This window comes from Coregonus clupeaformis, chromosome 33 (genome assembly GCF_020615455.1).
Source record: "Coregonus clupeaformis isolate EN_2021a chromosome 33, ASM2061545v1, whole genome shotgun sequence".
Lineage (NCBI taxonomy): Eukaryota > Metazoa > Chordata > Actinopteri > Salmoniformes > Salmonidae > Coregonus > Coregonus clupeaformis.
The window spans coordinates 35,128,686-35,147,569 of record NC_059224.1 but is presented as its reverse complement, the minus strand read 5'-3'; the positions used below and the strand labels follow the sequence as shown (position 1 = coordinate 35,147,569).

The 18,884-nt window shown below is 42.1% G+C and overlaps 1 protein-coding gene across 1 annotated transcript in view; it reads right to left on the bottom strand.

Moving 5' to 3' along the window:
• Window positions 1-12,565: 12,565 nt before the first annotated feature.
• cnksr3 (cnksr family member 3) overlaps window positions 12,566-18,884 on the bottom strand; it is a 43,296-nt gene continuing 36,977 nt past the window's right edge. Inside the window, exons 12-13 of the mRNA XM_041860880.2 lie at window positions 15,689-15,775; window positions 12,566-13,793 (exon numbers count right to left, since the gene is read on the bottom strand). Coding sequence (XP_041716814.1) covers window positions 13,468-13,793; window positions 15,689-15,775 — 413 coding nt within the window. The 3' untranslated portion in view covers window positions 12,566-13,467. The remainder of the gene's footprint in view (window positions 13,794-15,688; window positions 15,776-18,884) is intronic.

Sequence of the window (18,884 nt, the reverse complement as noted above, 5' to 3'; positions counted from 1 at the left end):
TCTCCACTATGAAACAGGGCCTTATTTGACTGATTCCGAAGCCTGATAAAGACCCTTCTCTCATTGACAATTGGAGACCAATTACTTTATTAAATATTGATTACAAATTGATTGCTCTGGTTTATGCCAAAAGATGAAAAAAGATGAAAGAAAGGAATAGATCCCATTATAAATGAGACGAAACAGGCTTTATGAAGGGCCACCACATAAATTCCAACATTCGTTTAGTCTTGGACCTTTTAGATTATTCAGATGCTGTTGTTTTATTTTTGGACTTCTGTAAAGCCTTTGACACAATTTAACATTAATTTATCTTTCGGTCTCTTAAACTTTTTGGTTTCGGTGAACATTTTATCAAAGTCATTTGCATGTTTTACAAAGATATAAATAGTTATGTGATACTAAACCTTAATACATCTAAAAGATTCAGTTTCAACAGAAGTGTACGACAGGGATGCCCAATTTCACCCTTTTTATTTATTTTGTAGTGGAACTTCTATCTCTAGATATTCTGAATAATGCAAATCTGCATGGCTTATCCATTTTTAACAAATCAAAATGTTGCAACTGGCTGACGACACTACTCTTTTTTTTTAAAGACAAAGACCAGGTTGCCCATGCCCTTAATGCTATCACTGCATTCTCTATTGCATCTGGATTAAAACTGAACGTTTCTAAATGTGAAATGTTTATATGACTCTGATGATAAAGAAATAGAAAATATTCCTGTAAAGGACTGTGTTAAATATTTAGGAATACATCTATCAAAAAACCACTTAGTCAGACAACATATGAATTTCTCTCCTAAAATTAGGAAAACCAAGAATATATTTAATAAGTGGCTAAAGAGGGGTCTTTCTATTTAGTCGACACTTATCCAGAGCAGTTAGGGTTAAGTGCCTTGCTCAAAGGCACATCGACAGATTTTTCACCTAGTCGGCTCAGGGATTAGAACCAGCGACCTTTCGGTTACTGGCACAACGCTCTTAACCACTAAGCTACCTGCCGCCGTCTATACTTGGGAGAGTGTTTCTGTCCAAGGCAGAGGGACTGTCTCGCTTTGAGTGCCCCTCATTATCTTTATTTGTAGATCCCTCTACCTGTAAAGAGATCAACAAGACCTTTCTTGACTTCATCTAGAAAGATAAGTCTCACAAACTAAAAAAGTCAGTTCTCTCAAATAAAAGATCTGAAGGAGGTCTGGATTTTGTTGACATAAATAACACTTTCAAGATCAATTGGTTGAAAGATGTTTGGTCAATACAGAATCAATTTGGTATTTCATTCCAAACAATGTGTTTAATAAGTTGGGAGGTCTTCAGTTTTTACTGAAATGTAATTATATTCTTGAAAGACTACCCGCTAAATTGGTTAGATTTCACCACCAACCTTTAATGTCCTGGAAAATATGTTTCCTGCACAACTTTTGCCCACATAAAGCTCTTTTGTGGAATAATTCAGACATAACTGTAAGGAATAAGTAATTGTTCTACCCTAGCTGGCATGAGAGGAATATTGACTTTGTTCTTGATGTTTTCGACAACGGGTATATTTATAACATTGAATGAGTTTCCAATACCTTTCAGAGAGTTTATTTCTGCGATCAAATCCATTCCCAGTGGTCTAACTTCACTAATGAAAACTCAACTTAGCTTTGGTGATGATCACAGAGCTTATCCACAACTCCGCTTGGAAGGTGTGGGCTTACTTGAGAAATCTTGTTGTAACAAATTCATGAGAACAATTTTCCATTCATGGAACCAACTTACGCCCAGAGGAAACATTTTCTGGAACATGCTTATTCCTGACGTTGTCTGGAAAAAAGCTTGGTTGATGCCTTACAAAAATTGTATACCAAAAAATGTAAGGAAGTGCACTTTAAGATTCTACCTAAGATATATCCATGTAATTCTATGTTGTGCAAATTTGTTGATATTGATGATATCTGCGTTTTCTGTAAAAAAGAAGGTGAAAATCTTGTTCTATGAATGTAAATCTGTGATAGATTTTTGGGAAAATACTTATTTACCTTTTTGAACACCACCCATGTTTTTGACAAATACTTTATACACAAACAAAAATGCCAGTGTCACGCCCTGGCTCTGGGGACTCTTAAATGTTGAGCCAGGGTGTGGATTTTCTATGTTTAGTTTTTCTATGTTTTCGTTCTAGATCGTTTAGATCTATGTTGGCCAGGGTGGTTCCCAATCAGAGGCAGCTGTAGCTCGTTGTCTCTGATTGGGGACCATACTTAGGCAGCCTGTTTTCACTAGTCATTGTGGGATCTTGTTCCGTAAGGTTTGTTTTGGTGTTAACCTAGGACTTCACGTATCGTTTGGTTTGTTGTTTTTGTTTGTGTGTTAAGTACGTTAATTAAATAAAATGTACGCTTATCACGCTGCGCCTTGGTCCGTGTCTTCATCAGTCGACGATCGTGACAGAAGATCCCACCATAAGAGGACCAAGCAGCGTGCCCAGGAGGAGAAGATGGCGATGTCGCAGGTGGGCAAATGGTGGTCTTGGGAGGAGATATTCGCTGGCAGAGGGCCATGGGCAAAGGTAAAGGCCCAGGCAGGAGAGGAGAAATCGCGCCGACGACGGACACGCGAGAGGCAACCCCAATAATTTTTTTGGGGGGGGGCACACGGCGTGGACGATGGGGCAGCAGGAGGCAGCTACAGGGCGAATCTGCGGACTAGGAGAGGAGGCGACCAGGTTACGGGGGCTATTGGTCATGAGGGAGAAGGAGAGTGTAGAGGCAAGGCGAGAGGAACTGGTTAGGCAGCAGAGGGAGCAGAGGTTTATAAGGAAACCCAGTCCCGCTCCTCGCACCAAGCAAGTGGTGTGTGTCACCAGTCCCGTCCGGCCCGTTCCTGATTCCCGCACAAGGCCAGTGGTGTGTGTTCCCAGTACGGTCCGGCCCGTTCCTGCTCCCCGCACTAAGTTAGTGGTGCATGTTCCCAGTACGGCCCGACCTGTTCCTGTCCCTCGCACCCAGCCTGTGGTGCGCGTCGCCAGCCCGGTCCGGCCTGTTCCTGCCCCTCGCACCAAGCCTGTGGTGCGCATCGTCAGCCCGATCCGTCCTGTTCCTGCTCCTCGCACCAAGCCAGTGGTGCGCGTCGCCAGCCCGGTCCGGCCTGTCCCGTGTCCCTCGCACCAAGCCATTGGTGCGCGTCGCCAGCCCGGTCCGGCCTCTTCCTGTCCCTCGCACCAAACCAGTGGTGCGCCGCCAGCCCGGTCCGGCCTGTTCCTGTCCCTCGCACTCAAGCCAGTGGTGCGTGCCGCCAGCCCGGTCCGGCCTGTTCCTGTCCCTCGCACCAAGCCAGTGGTGCGCGTCGCCAGCCCGGTCCAGCCTGTTCCTGTCCTCGCACCAAGCCAGTGGTGCGCTGCTGTCAGCCCGGTCCGGCCCGTTCCTGCTCCCCGCACCAAGCCAGTGGTGCGCGTCATCAGCCCGGGTCCGGCCCGTTCCTGCTCCCGCACCAAGCTAGTGGTGCGCGTCGTCAGCCCGGTCCGGCCCGGCCCGTTCCTGCTCCCCGCACCAAGCCAGTGGTGTGCGTCGTCAGCCCGGTCCGCCCATTCCTGCTCCCCGCACCAAGCCAGTGGTACGTGTGTCCAGTCCGGCACGGCCCGTGCCTGTTCCACCGGTGCCTGGTACGGCACCGGTCAGCGGCTCCACTCCGGAGCCAGAGCAATCCGCTCCACCGGTGTCCAGTCCAGCTCCGGCCAGCGGGGCCAGACCAGATCAGGGGCGCAACGGGGGGGTGGAGAGAGAGTGGTGGTCACGCCCGGAGCCGAATCCGCCTCCGAGGCGGAATGCCCACCCGGTCCCTACCGTCTTGTGTTTGTGTGGCGCGGTCGCAGTCCACGCCTTTGGGAGGGGGTACTGTCACGCCCTGGCTCTGGGGACTCTTAAATGTTGAGCTAGGGTGTGGATTTTCTATGTTTAGTTTTTCTATGTTTTCGTTCTAGATCGTTTAGATCTATGTTGGCCAGGGTGGTTCCCAATCAGAGGCAGCTGTAGCTCGTTGTCTCTGATTGGGGACCATACTTAGGCAGCCTGTTTTCACTAGTCATTGTGGGATCTTGTTCCGTAAGGTTTGTTTTGGTGTTAACCTAGGACTTCACGTATCGTTTGGTTTGTTGTTTTTGTTTGTGTGTTAAGTACGTTAATTAAATAAAATGTACGCTTATCACGCTGCGCCTTGGTCCGTGTCTTCATCAGTCGACGATCGTGACAGCCAGAATTCTATACCAAAATTACAAATATTTTTCATTGAATTGAATCGTCTTATTAAGACATTATCCATATTGAAAAACAAAAAGAATAACATCTTCCTGAATCATTATAATGAGATTTTTTCTGAGTGAATACAATTGCATTAAAAAAACATGTATTTAGTATTTTCTTGTTTATACTTGTGTTTTGGTTTGTTAGACATGTTTGATGTAGGGATGTAAGTTGTTGATAGTTTTGTATAATGAATAATAATAATAAAATATATAAAAAAAACAAGTTCTTCTTCTTCTTCTTCAGTATTATGGCGGTCCGCAAACAAACGTTAGAGATGCAAGCCGCCACCCACTGTACAAAAATGGCAAAATGGAAAAGGAAAAAATACCCTGCCACCTATTAACCCTCATTAAAAAACACCACCCATTCCACTATTTTAAACCTATCTAATCCTACACCAGACCGACTGCCTGGAGGACGGGACACTACCATTCACCACCCCTTGTAACTCTTCTGCAGTAAAATATCATAATCCCAAGTACTTCTCTGCAGCTGCCATCACAACATCTATTTTCTGTGACTTACATTCCATTTCTGTGGTACAGTTGATAACCATGGCTATGAACGCTAAGAAACCAACCTTACTGAAGCACATTTTATTCTTATCCCTCTCTATTGGCTTATGCCTACTCACAGGAATCCTCTCAGGATCCCTCGCCCTGTACCCATCTTCCTCTACTACTATTTTCACTGCCTCAGCATACCACGCCTTCTGCACTACTCTGATCTTGTCTACCTCAACCTGCCTTTCTCTCACCGGACACATCTGATCTCCAGCACTATGAGTACCCCTACAGTTAACACACACAACTTTTTCCACCGATACTACACATTCCTTTGTCTCATGCCCTCCTGCACACTTCTCACATCTAGGAATCTCCCTCCTACACACTGCTGCAAAATGACCATAAGCTTGGCACCTAAAACACTGTAATGGGTTTGGGACAAAAGCTCTCGTGGGATAACTGACACATCCTAACTTGACTTTGTCAGGTAAAGACTCTGCATCAAAACTCAGCAGGACATGCATTGTCTTCTCCGTTTCATCACGCTCTCCACCGGGTCTGCGTCACACCAAACGGCGGGTGTCACAGACAAAGGGAATCATCATTTTCAGTTGATCCTCCTCAACACTTAATGCTACTCCAGTTATCACTCCTTTCAACGGCGCCCTGCTCCGGAGAGTAAAGCAAGTCACAGTTCTTGCTCCTAGTTGAGTGGTCCGCAGCGCCCGCTCCCTCTGAACTGCAGAATCACAAAAAAATCATCACAAGTCCACTTCGAGTCACTTTCACCGACCCAACAGTCCCCAACATATCCTCCACCCAACCTGACACCACATATGGATCAGCCAAAAGACAAGGATCCATTCTCTCCAAAAATCTCACTCCCACTGGGCCAGAATCATCTTTATCATCATTTGGACGAGGCTCGACCTCGGCCGTCTTCACCACACCTACCACCGCAGTTAATTCATCCTCACTCTTGTCAGAATCAGTTTCGTCTGCCACCCAACTGTTGTGATTTATCCAATGTCCTCTCTTTGACTTCAGCATGGTTCTCCTTCCACAATTCCGCTCAACAATGTCGACAACCCGATCACCTAGTCCAGAGAAGGTAGCCTAAACATAGCACACTAATCTACTATCTCTGCCTAGGCTACCTTTTAAGTTGATCAGTAATTGTATGTGATTTATGTATAAAATGTAATTCTATAAATTCAATCACATATTATTCTTAATCTTGTATTTGGTTCAAAATTGCTCAGTTTCCTCTGTGCAGGCGCACTAATAATGATATGCTGTTCTGTCATCGGCCACTGGGTGTCGCCGTAGTTCTTAAAGTCTGCATACTGTCGGCAGGCTACTAGGTACGTGAGAATCAAATTAATGCAGGCTGAAAAAAAGGTAATAGTTCCCTTCAGAACACATAGGCCTTACTCTTTAGGTATATGATCACATTACATTACATGCATTCCTCTCATAAGATACTTTATCTGGGATTTGTGCTCCAATTAGCAACTAAACCCCTTTCCAGACGTGGGCTGCCTGCCTGTCTGACCTGCGTAGTGTATACCAATAAGTTAGTCAGCCTAAATCCTTTGATTCCAGACTAGGGGCATTTCTAGCATTTGAAGATATTGGGGGCTTAGCCCAAAGCCAGTATGGGGGTCTGGGGGCATTCTCCCCCGGTCCCCCACAAAATGAATTTCAACAGCTAAATGCATGAATTTGGTGCACTTTGAGATGAACATTGAGAGATTCGAACATTGAGAGATTAGATATTTTTCAGGTAACTTGCAGCTTCCCACCTGCCACAGCAGACACTGCCAGTACTCAATTACAGTTGCTACTGTTGTTCTCTTTACTCTGTAAACCACTCAACAACCTAAAACAGACTCTGACCTGTCCAATCAGCCAAACTGATTAACTGTTTGAGACTGTTTAGTGCCAAAAATAAGGGGTTAAATACATGTAAAACTAAAAAAAATAATTCCTAATCTCCTATCTCTCAGATATAGGACAGACACTTCAGAACAAACTTCATTTTGTTAATACTTCAAGGGTTTAGATTGTTTATTACAAAAAATAAGGGCTTAAATATATGTCAAAAAAATAAATGTTTCCTGATCTTTCTAATATCGCTCAGATATGGGACAGACAATTCAGAACAATCTTCCTTTAGATTTTTTGGGGGAGACTATCTGTTGCTCCATGTAGTGAATCTGTTATTCAATGCGTTTGTGTGGGCTAATAGCAGTAATGCCAAATATATATATATATATACAGTGGGGAAAAAAAGTATTTAGTCAGCCACCAATTGTGCAAGTTCTCCCACTTAAAAAGATGAGAGAGGCCTGTAATTTTCATCATAGGTACACGTCAACTATTATAGACAAAATGAGGAAAAAAAATCCAGAAAATCACATAGTAGGATTTTTTATGAATTTATTTGCAAATTATGGTGGAAAATAAGTATTTGGTCACCTACAAACAAGCAAGATTTCTGGCTCTCACAGACCTGTAACTTCTTCTTTAAGAGGCTCCTCTGTCCTCCACTCGTTACCTGTATTAATGGCACCTGTTTGAACTTGTTATCAGTATAAAAGACACCTGTCCACAACCTCAAACAGTCACACTCCAAACTCCACTATGGCCAAGACCAAAGAGCTGTCAAAGGACACCAGAAACAAAATTGTAGACCTGCACCAGGCTGGGAAGACTGAATCTGCAATAGGTAAGCAGCTTGGTTTGAAGAAATCAACTGTGGGAGCAATTATTAGGAAATGGAAGACATACAAGACCACTGATAATCTCCCTCGATCTGGGGCTCCACACAAGATCTCACCCCGTGGGGTCAAAATGATCACAAGAACAGTGAGCAAAAATCCCAGAACCACACGGGGGACCTAGTGAATGACCTGCAGAGAGCTGGGACCAAAGTAACAAAGCCTACCATCAGTAACACACTACGCCGCCAGTGACTCAAATCCTGCAGTGCCAGACGTGTCCCCCTGCTTAAGCCAGTACATGTCCAGGCCCGTCTGAAGTTTGCTAGAGTGCATTTGGATGATCCAGAAGAGGATTGGGAGAATGTCATATGGTCAGATGAAACCAAAATATAACTTTTTGGTAAAAACTCAACTCGTCGTGTTTGGAGGACAAAGAATGCTGAGTTGCATCCAAAGAACACCATACCTACTGTGAAGCATGGGGGTGGAAACATCATGCTTTGGGGCTGTTTTTTCTGCAAAGGGACCAGGACGACTGATCCGTGTAAAGGAAAGAATGAATGGGGCCATGTATCGTGAGATTTTGAGTGAAAACCTCCTTCCATCAGCAAGGGCATTGAAGATGAAACGTGGCTGGGTCTTTCAGCATGACAATGATCCCAAACACACCGCCCGGGCAACGAAGGAGTGGCTTCGTAAGAAGCATTTCAAGGTCCTGGAGTGGCCTAGCCAGTCTCCAGATCTCAACCCCATAGAAAATCTTTGGAGGAGTTGAAAGTCCGTGTTGCCCAGCGACAGCCCCAAAACCTCACTGCTCTAGAGGAGAACTGCATGGAGGAATGGGCCAAAATACCAGCAACAGTGTGTGAAAAACCTTGTGAAGACTTACAGAAAATGTTTGACCATTGCCAACAAATGGTATATAACAAAGTATTGAGAAACTTTTGTTGTTGACCAAATACTTATTTTCCACCATAATTTGCAAATAAATTCATTAAAATCCTACAATGTGATTTTCTGGAATATTCTTTCTCATTTTGTCTGTCATAGTTGATGTGTGCCTATGATGAAAATTACAGGCCTCTCTCATCTTTTTAAGTGGGAGAACTTGCACAATTGGTGACTGACTAAATACTTTTTTTCCCCACTGTATATATATATATATATATATATATATATATATATTTTTATACTTCAAGGGGTCTTAAAATTCTAAATCAAATAGTAAAAGGATCCTTGGTATGACCTTCTTAAAACAATTCCATAGAGCTTAGTAGAACCCCCTCCCCCGTCTTAGACAGGGCTTAGACTCTTATGGGTTAAAGAATCCCACAGTAGTACCCAAACACCCTGTCTGTCTTGCTCTCTCTCATTCTCTCGCTCTCTCTCTCACGCACACACACACACACACACACACTACACACACACACACACACACACACACACACACACACACACACACACACACACACACACACACACACACACACGCACACACTGTGCAGTAATCTGAATCCATAGAGCAGATTTAAGTGTGTTAGGTTCTGAACAAACATAGTAAAAACTCAAACGGGCGACTAGAAAAAGCTCAAACCAAGTTTATTCAACCCACTGGGTGCTTCAGATGCGAACACAACATACAAGTCACATATTGATACCTTCCGACGAGGAGTCACCTCCATGTACAGTATGTCTAAGATAAACAATCCTTCTCTGTTGTTCGGCAGAAACTCTTCCTCTTACTGCTATTGCCATGGCCCTGCCTAAGTCTAGGACGCTCATGGGCAGGGAAGTGTGTGTGTATGGGTAGGACTGTAGTCAGATGGTCTTCGGGGTGGGCCCCTACGGCCCCCCTCCCAGCAGTGTCTTCTCTCTTCAACTGTGAACTTTATCTTGAGTTGAGTTCCACGTCCCTCATTGTCTTAGTTCCACAGCAACTGGCCTGCGTTATCAGGAACTGAAACTAGATTGTTGCTCTTTGCCTCCTTCCTTAGAAATATTAATATTCAGCAATAACAAGTTTGAACAGAATATGAACGTTCTGCACTTCCCCTTATCTCACTCAGTAACTTTCCATACACAAAGTTCCTATTCACCCTTCATTGATCCCCAGCATATACATTTCTTATACATGTAAAGTAATCAATAAGTTCTAGTATGGTAACATGAATAAGTATATTTCAAGCCAGAATCCAACAAGTGATTCAGTCTACTAGGTGCTCACCCCTCCTCTGCCTCTCTCCATCGCTTTCTCTGTGTCGTCTGTTGCTGTCTCTTAGTATTCTACGTTGCTGTCTCTTGTCTACCCTCTCTCGTCCTGTCCTGGTTGTAAAAAGTGTAAAAGTAAACAGTTGTTTTAATAGTAATTTCACAGGCTTTTTCACCTCACGTGCAAATTCTTTGTAAACCATGTTTTACTTTTTCACTGTCTGTATTTCACCTCTTCTAATTTGTGCAAATAAATACAACTAATTAGAATCTATAGAGCAGCTTGAAGTGATATTCTACTGTGTGCTCAACCCACCTCTGTTCTCTCTCCATCTGCCCTCTTCTGTGTCTTGTCTGTTGCTGTCTGTGTCTTAGCTGTTGCGGTCAAAATCAAATCAAATGTTATTAGTTGTGTACACATATTTTGCAGATGTTATCACAGGTGCAGCGAAATGCTTATGTTTCGAACTCCAACTGTGCAGTATACCTAACAATAGAAAACAATACAGTCAAATCCCCCAAAATACAAATTAAGAAATTAAGAAATATCAGAACGAGCAATGTCAAAGTCCAGAATATACTGAACAAAAATATAAACCCAACATGTAAAGTGTTGCTCCCATGTTTCATGAGCTGAAATAAAAGATCCCAGAAATTTTCCATATGCACAAAAAGCTTATTTCTCTCAAATTGTGTGCACAAATTTGTTTACATCCCTGTTAGGGAACATTTCTCCTTTGCCAAGATAATCCATCCTCCTGACTGGTGTGGCATATCAAGAAGCTGATTAAACGGCATGATCATTACAGAGGTGCACCTTGTGCTGGGGACAATAGAAGGCCACTCTAAAATGTGCAGTTTTGTCACACAACACAATGCCACAGATGTCCCAATTTATGGGGTATTGTGTGTAGATTGATGAGGGGAAAAAACGATTTAATCAATTTTAGAAAAAGGCTGTAACTTAACAAAATGTGGAAAAAGTCAAGGGGTCTGAATACTTTCCGAATGCACTGTATATATATTTTACCATCAAAAGGTTTGGGGATTGATCAAAAGCAAACTACGTCAAACTCTGCCTCAATATTTGAATTACACAACTTGTTGTGGTAATTATAGCATAATTGCAGAATTTAAAAAATGACTTTTTCTAATTATTGTTGAGACAAGAAAGAACAAACAAGAAAGACGTAAACAAAAGTTAATTGCACCTTTTTATTATAGTTTTGACAATGTTGAAACTATTACAGAGGTATTCATATTGCAAAGCACTTGCAAAGTCTTGTGAGTTGCTAGACATTTATGCCTTAAAACTTGTCCTGTGGTTCAGAAATATATTAAAGATCCCCATTTATTGGAATGACCACACTGATTTCCTCCTTTAAGACAAGCTTCACAGCTCTTCCATATGTTTAGTATGTATTGTTACTCTTGCTAAGGCACTGTGTCTTCCTGGTCATGACATCATGTTATGGTTTCACAGTGAGTCACTCCCATTGATGTACATTACCGGTAAATGTTTTTAGAACACCTACTCATTCAAGGCTTTTCTTTATTTTTACTATTTTCTACATTGTAGAATAATAGTGAAGACATCAAAACTACGCAATAACACAGTAAACAAAAAAAGTGTAAAACAAATCAAAATATATTTTATATTTGAGATTCTTCGAATAGCCACCCTTTGCCTTGATGACAGCTTTGCATAGGGCTATCTTCTGTATACCCCCCTACCTTGTCACAACACAACTGATTGGATCAAACGCATTAAGAAGGAAAGAAATTCCACAAATTAACTTTTATGAAGGCACACCTGTTAATTGAAATGCATTCCAGGTGAGTACCTCCATGAAGCTGGTTGAGAGAATGCCAAGAGTGTGCAAAGCTGTCATCAAGGCAAAGGGTGGCTATTTGAAGAATCTCAAATATAACATATATTTTGATATTTTTAACACTTTTTTGGTTACTACATGATTCCATATGTGTTATTTCATAGTTTTGATGTCTTTACTATTATTCTACAATGTAGAAAATAGTAAAAAGAAAGAAAAACCCTTGAATGAGTAGGTATTCTAAAACATTTGACCGGTAGTGTATATAAACCCTGGATTGAGAATTCTATGTATTTGCCAATGAGAGGCTGTGAAGCCACTGGTCGGCCATATTGGCACTCCCCAGAAGGTGCAGTCCTCCATAGGAATTAATGGAATTCTACAGTATTTCAATTAAATGTTTTAAGGACAAAAGTACATGTATTTAAGTATAAAAAATAAAATGTTTTTAGATGTTTAAATGTTTTATTTCTATGTTTAGCTCCCATAATATAATGTAAAAGTATGCATTAATGTATTTGTAATAGAATAAACGTGTCAAAAACGAATGTAGACATTAATAAATGCATTTCTATAGCTTCCAAAATCATGTTTACAATGGAGGAGGAGTACTAAGAGAGCTGTGTGGTGGCTTCAATACAGCGCCCCCTGTAGGTTTCTTGTTATCCAATTGCGATTTTGTCTCATCGCTGCAACTCCCCAACGGGCTTGGGAGAGGCGAAGGTCGAGTCATGCGTCTGAAACATGACCCAGCAAGCCGCGCCTCTTAACACCCGCCCGCTTAACCCGGAAGCCAGACGCACCAATGTGTCGGAGGAAACATTGTCCCAACTGACGACCGAAGTCAGCCTGCAGGCGCCCGGCTCGCCACAAGGAGTTACTAGAGAGTGATGAGCCAAGTAAAGCCCCCCCCGGCCAAACCCTCCCTTAACCCGGACGACGCTGGGTCAATTATGTGCCGCCCTATGGGACTCCCGCTCACGGCCGGTTGTAACACAGCCTGGGATCGAACCCGGGTCTGTAGTGACGCCTCAAGCACTGCAATGCAGTGCAACACTCGGCAGCCCCCCCAAGGGTTTAAACACATCAATGGTCACTCACACCTGCTTTATTGAGGACCAGTTAGTGAGATAAAGTAGTTACACATTTTTTAAATGTTACCTGAAGTTCACAAAAATATGCGCGCACGCACGCTCACTGACTCACACACACACACACACACACACACACACACTCACGGACACACGCACGCACACACACTTACACTGTTTGTAACAGAACCGGATCAAGAGTTTTCCTCATTCATACAGTAGCTTAAAAAAAGGTCAACTCTGGCAGTTATTTCCAGCGCATAATAACATGAAACACTATGAAGAGAGAAGCACACTAGCTCAAATAAAAATGATAGGCATTATATCTATACCAACTTCCAAAATAAATCAAATCAACTTCTTAAAAAGATTTAAACATATTTACAAGAAATCTGTAGACAGACACCAACTAAATAACTTAACAATTTACACAGAGGAGAATTCACCTACAGAAGCAAGGCAAATGTTTCCTAAACCTGAATTATAATCCTTCTCTTTTTTTTTAACCCCTCCACAAAAGATGGAACACTGTCAGAATCTGTCAGCATATTGAATCTAAACGAAAAATGTGTCACCCCGAGGAGTTCAAATGTAGCAAGAGATTCAACCAAATGGTCTACCACTACACTATGTAGTGTTGAAATGAAGCAAGATCTTCCGTCAGAGCTTCCAAAGACTGCTTAGCGTTCCATATTCCAACAGAATGTTCCAGGTTGGTACGTGTTAGTCAGAATACTGAGTGGAGAGACCACTATTCGATGATAGCAAGGTAAAGGCACTGGGGGGACACGTTCCACAAGGTCTAGGCACTCGTCAATGACTCAGCAGCCTGAGGCGGGCTAGCCAGCCCCCCAGGATCGAAGTGGGTTCCGAAGGAGGATGTTTGGGAGTAGCAGCAGCAGCAGGGATCACAGTCGTAGCTGGGGAATTTTTGGATGATGCCTCCCGGTATGGGATGGTGGTGCTGTTGTGCAGGTCAGCATTGATGAAGCACTGGGAGCCCCTGATGTGGTCGACGCCACGGATCAGCTGGCCAGACCGCCCCTCCAGGGGTCTGTAGGGTAGGGGAAAGCACGGGGCCTCCTCAGAGATGGTGGCGATCCGCTCGTTACTTAGGTATCTGTGAATGATGTCCTCTCCTGTAGGGGAAAACAGACAGACAGACGGGCATCTAAATCAATCAATCAATCAATCAATCAATCAATCAAATGTATTTTATAAAGCCCTTTTTACATCAGCACTTACACAACACCTGCCGAACCCTCTCTGTTCAAGGTTAAGTCAGTCTAAGAAGGAGTTGAGACCATAATCAACAGTGGTTATGCTGTGGCTTACCCCAAAGTTAATGAACAACTACTTAAGAATTGAAGGCACGCAGTCCGAGCTGGCCTCAGTTTGTTCTGCAGAGTAAATAAGCCTGTGAAATGGCCATTCTGATAACAGTAGATTAGCCTGAGTTAGGTTCCGTCCCAAATGGTACCCTCCCAGCTAGCACATAACGTTCTGAGAGCCATATGTTTCTTATAAGTCGGTGAGAGCATGGTTGTCCAATGGTTATTTTGCATTCAACCTTCCCACAATGTTCTGGGAATGGTGCAGGATACCCAGCTAGCACATAACGTTCTGAGAAGCATATGTTTCTTATGTGGGAATTTCAATACTTCAGCATAACGTTTCCTACAGGTTTCCTCATGGTTCTATTTAAAGTCATGTTCTCAAATTGTTCAGAGAATGTTAAGAAAGAAACAACGTACTTCTGTGTGAATTTCAGTACTTCAGCATAACGTTTTATACAGGTTTCCTCATGGTCCTATTGAAAGTCATGTTCCCAGAACGTTCAGAGAATGTTAAGAAACAATGTTCTTCTGTGGGAATTTCAGTACTTCAGCATAACGTTTTCTACAGGTTTCCTCATGGTTCTATTGAAAGTCATGTTCCCAGAACGTTCAGAGAATGTTAAGAAACAATGTTCTTCTGTGGGAATTTCAGTACTTCAGCATAACGTTTTCTACAGGTTTCCTCATGGTTCTATTGAAAGTCATGTTCCCAGAACGTTCAGAGAATGTTAAGAAACAATGTTCTTCTGTGGGAATTTCAGTACTTCAGCATAACGTTTTCTGCAGATTTCCTCATGGTCCTATTTAAAGTCATGTTCTCAGAACATTAAGAAAACTTTCCATCAAAAAACCCAAGAAAACATTAGTATCGTTCAAAGAACGTTCTAAGAATGTTATTTAAAAACATATACATTCCGTTCTCAACATCAACAAAACTCTATCCTGTTAAGTGTGTTCAGGTGTGTTGGCCGCGCCCACTGATTGGCCACACCTGATCTTAATGAATGCTTGTTTACTTTGAAATGGGGTCTGTTTGAATAGAATAAAATGAACAGCTTTGTATGAGTTTAAAAAACATGGCACGATAGCGCCATCCTGGTGGTGCAGTGGACTAATTCCATGGATAGAGAACAGAAGATCATAGATTTGAATCTCACTGATGCCGTGCCACAATAAAAAAGAAATGTGTTTGCATAATTAATACCTAAGCAAATGAATATCCATGTGTCCTATCTGTGCTTGGTGTTTAAAACAGTTAACCCCAACTAAGCTAGCAGTGTTATTAAAAGTTTTATCGAAACATGTTCTCAGAACGTTAATAAAACCTCCCTTGAAATCTTTCAGGGAACCATTGTAAAATGTTCTCAGAACTTCCCTTTAACCTAAAAATTAACGTTCCCTGAACAGGCAACATTTTCACTTCCGTTCTCAAAACGTACAAAAAAACATTCAGATTTACCGGTCAGGAAACGTATGGCTTCGTTCCCAGAACCAATGGGAAGCCAAAAACGTACATTCCCACAACTTCCAAGGAACCAAATGTGCTAGCTGGGCTATTCCCTAAATAGTGCACTACTCATATGTATTGAACTATTTAGGGAATTTGGTGCCATTTGGGACACATCCTTAGTTACTGCGCTGCTTTGTTTTGGCTGTGTTTCAACCAGGCAGGTGTACTGTAGCTGTAGTATGCTTACCTTTCCTCCCTTGAGGCCAGGGTCTGGAGGACGAATCAGACATGCCCAGACACGAGTCTACAGGCATGGATAGGGGCCGCGGTTTACCTGTAAAGTAGAGTTAAAATATTCTGTAATTACTACTTATGCCAATATCAATCTTTCTGAATGGAACAGAATAAATAAAAGTCAGCGAAATGGGCACAGAATGCAACACTGATTAACTGGGGAAAAGTGTCTCAACTAGCACATAACGTTGTGAGAACCATATATTTCTTAGAGCTTGGTGAGAGCGTGGTTGTTCTATGGTTATTTTGCATACAGCCTTACCACAACATTCTGGGAATGGTGCAGGATAGTTGCTTGGCTTTGGAACATTCTCTGCACATTTAAGGAACTTGACGAAATAACATAATTTTCTTGGTATTTCATTACTTTAACAAAACGTTTCCTAAAAGTTCAAACATGGTTACATTTAATTACATTTTTCCCAATCTTCTAGGAACGTTCTCCAACTGGTTTGACATTGGGAATGTTCCCAAATACTGTAGTTCAGAGAACGTTAAGAAACAACGTTCTTCTGTGGGAATTTCAATCCTTCAGCATAACGTTTCCTACAGGTTTCCTCATGGTTCTATTTAAAGTCATGTTCTCATAAAGCTCAGTTTTCTACAGATTTCCTCATCATTGAATTTAAAGTTGAATTTAGAGTTACACATTTCCAAACCCGGTCTCAGGCTTGGATAACACTGGAGGCCCCTTCGGTCTCCACAGAGTTGGGTAAAGCTGCTTTTAGTTTTTTAGCGCCCATAATGTGGAACAACTTACAGAGAACAACTTGCAGAGTAATGATCGGAGACCTCTATGTTGATAAATGTGTCTGTTTTTAATTGTTTTATATTGTATATGTTTGTTTGCATTTATGCAGGGCTCATCTGTAAAAGAGACCCTAATCTCAGTATGACTTCCCTGTCAAAATAAAGTTCCAATATATACAGTATATACATATTTTTTTAGTTCTAAAAATGTTATTTAAAAACACATACAGTACCAGTCAAAAGTTTGGACACACTTACTCATTCAAGGGTTTTTCTTTATTTTTACTATTTTCTACATTGTAGAATAACAGTGAAGACATCAACACTATGAAATAACACATAGGGAATCATGTAGTAACCAAAAAAGTGTTAAACAAATCCAAATATATTTTATATTTCAAGGCCACCTTTTGCCTTGATGACAGCTTTGCACACTATTGGCATTCCCTCAACCAGCTTCACCTGGAATGCTTTTCCAACAGTCTTGAAGGAGTTCCCACATATGCTGAGTACTTGTTGGCTGCTTTTCCTTCACTCTGCGGTCCAACTCATCCCAAACCATCTCAATTGGGTTGAGGTCGGGTGATTGTGGAGGCCAGGTCATATGATGCAGCACTCCATCACTCTCATTCTTGGTCAAATAGCCGTTACACAGCCTGGAGTTGTGTTGGGTCATTGTCCTGTTGAAAAACAAATGATAGTCCCACTAAGCGCAAACCAGATGGGATGGCGTATCGCTGCAGAATACTGTGGTAGCCATGCTGGTTAAGTGTGCCTTAAATTCTAAATAGATCACACACAGTTTCACCAGCAAAGCACCTCCACACCATTACACCTCCTCCTCCATGCTTCACGGTGGGAACCACACATGCAGAGATCATTCGTTCACCTACTCTGCGTCTCACAAAGACACAGCGGTTGGAACCAGAAATCTCACTCATCAGACCAAAGGACAGATTTACATTGGTCTAATGTCCATTGCTCGTGTTTCTTGGCCCAAGCAAGTCTCTTCTTCTTATTGGGGTCCTTTAGTAGTGGTTTCTTTGCAGCAATTCGACCATGAAGGCCTGATTCACGTAGTCTCCTCTGAACAGTTGATGTTGAGATGTGTCTGTTACTTGAACTTATTTGGGCTGCAATTTCTGAGGCTGGTAACTCTAATGAACTTATCCTCTGCAGCAGAGGTAACTCTGGCTCTTCCTTTCCTGTGGCAGTCCTCATGAGAGCCAGTTTCATCATAGCGCTTGATGGTTTTTGCGACTGCACTTGAAGAAACTTTCAAAGTTCTTGAAATGTTTCGTTTTGACTGACCTTCATGTCTTAAAGTAATAATGACTGTCATTTCTCTTTGCTTATTTGAGCTGTTCTTTCCATAATATGGACTTGGTCTTTTACCAAATATGGCTATCTTCTGTATACCACCCTTACCTTGTCACAACACAACTGATTGGCTCAAACGCATTAAGAAGGAAAGAAATTCCACAAATTAACTTTTAACAAGGCACACCTGTTCATTGAAATGCATTCCAGGTGACTACCTCATGAAGCTGGTTGAAGCTGTCATCAAGGCAAAGGGTGGCTACTTTGAAGAATCTCAAATATAAAATATATTTTGATTTGTTTAACACTTTTTTGGTTACTACAATGTAGAAAATAGTAAAAATAAAGAAAAAACCTTGAATTAGTAGTTTTTGTTAACCTTTTATTTAACTAGGCAAGTAATCTTGTCAGTTAAGAACAAATTCTTATTTACAATGACGGTCTACTTTTGACTGGTACTGTACATTCCGTTCTCCGCGTTAACAAAACACTCTATATCCTCTATCTTGTTAAGTGTGTTCACGTCTGTTGGCCACGCCCACTAATTGGCCACAGCTGATCTTAATAAGTGTTTGAAGCTCAGTTGGTAGAGCATGGCGCTTGCAACGCCAGGGTTGTGGGTTCGTTTCCCACGGGGGGCCAGTATGAAAGAAAAAAAATGTATGCACTCACTAACTGTAAGTCGCTCTGGATAAGAGAGTCTGCTAAATGACTAAAATGTAAATGTTGAATGGGGTCAGCTTTGTGTGAGTTTGTATGAGTTAAAAAAAACATGCTAGCCAAACAAATATTTTCCCCGCGCTACAAGCGGCTATATTGGTCCACTAATACAGGACTAGTAAAGACCCAGTGCACTACTTTTGTGAAAAAAATATTAATATTAATATTTGTTTAGAATTCCGATTTTCCAGGGGATGCTGCAGCACCCTCAGCATCCCTACTTCCCACGGCTATGGTGCTAGCTCCATCCTGGTGGCGCAGCGTACTAATTCCATGGATAGAGAACAGAAAATGCTAGGTTTGAATCTCACTGATGCCGTGCCACAATAAAAAAGAAATGTGTTTGCATGATTAATGCC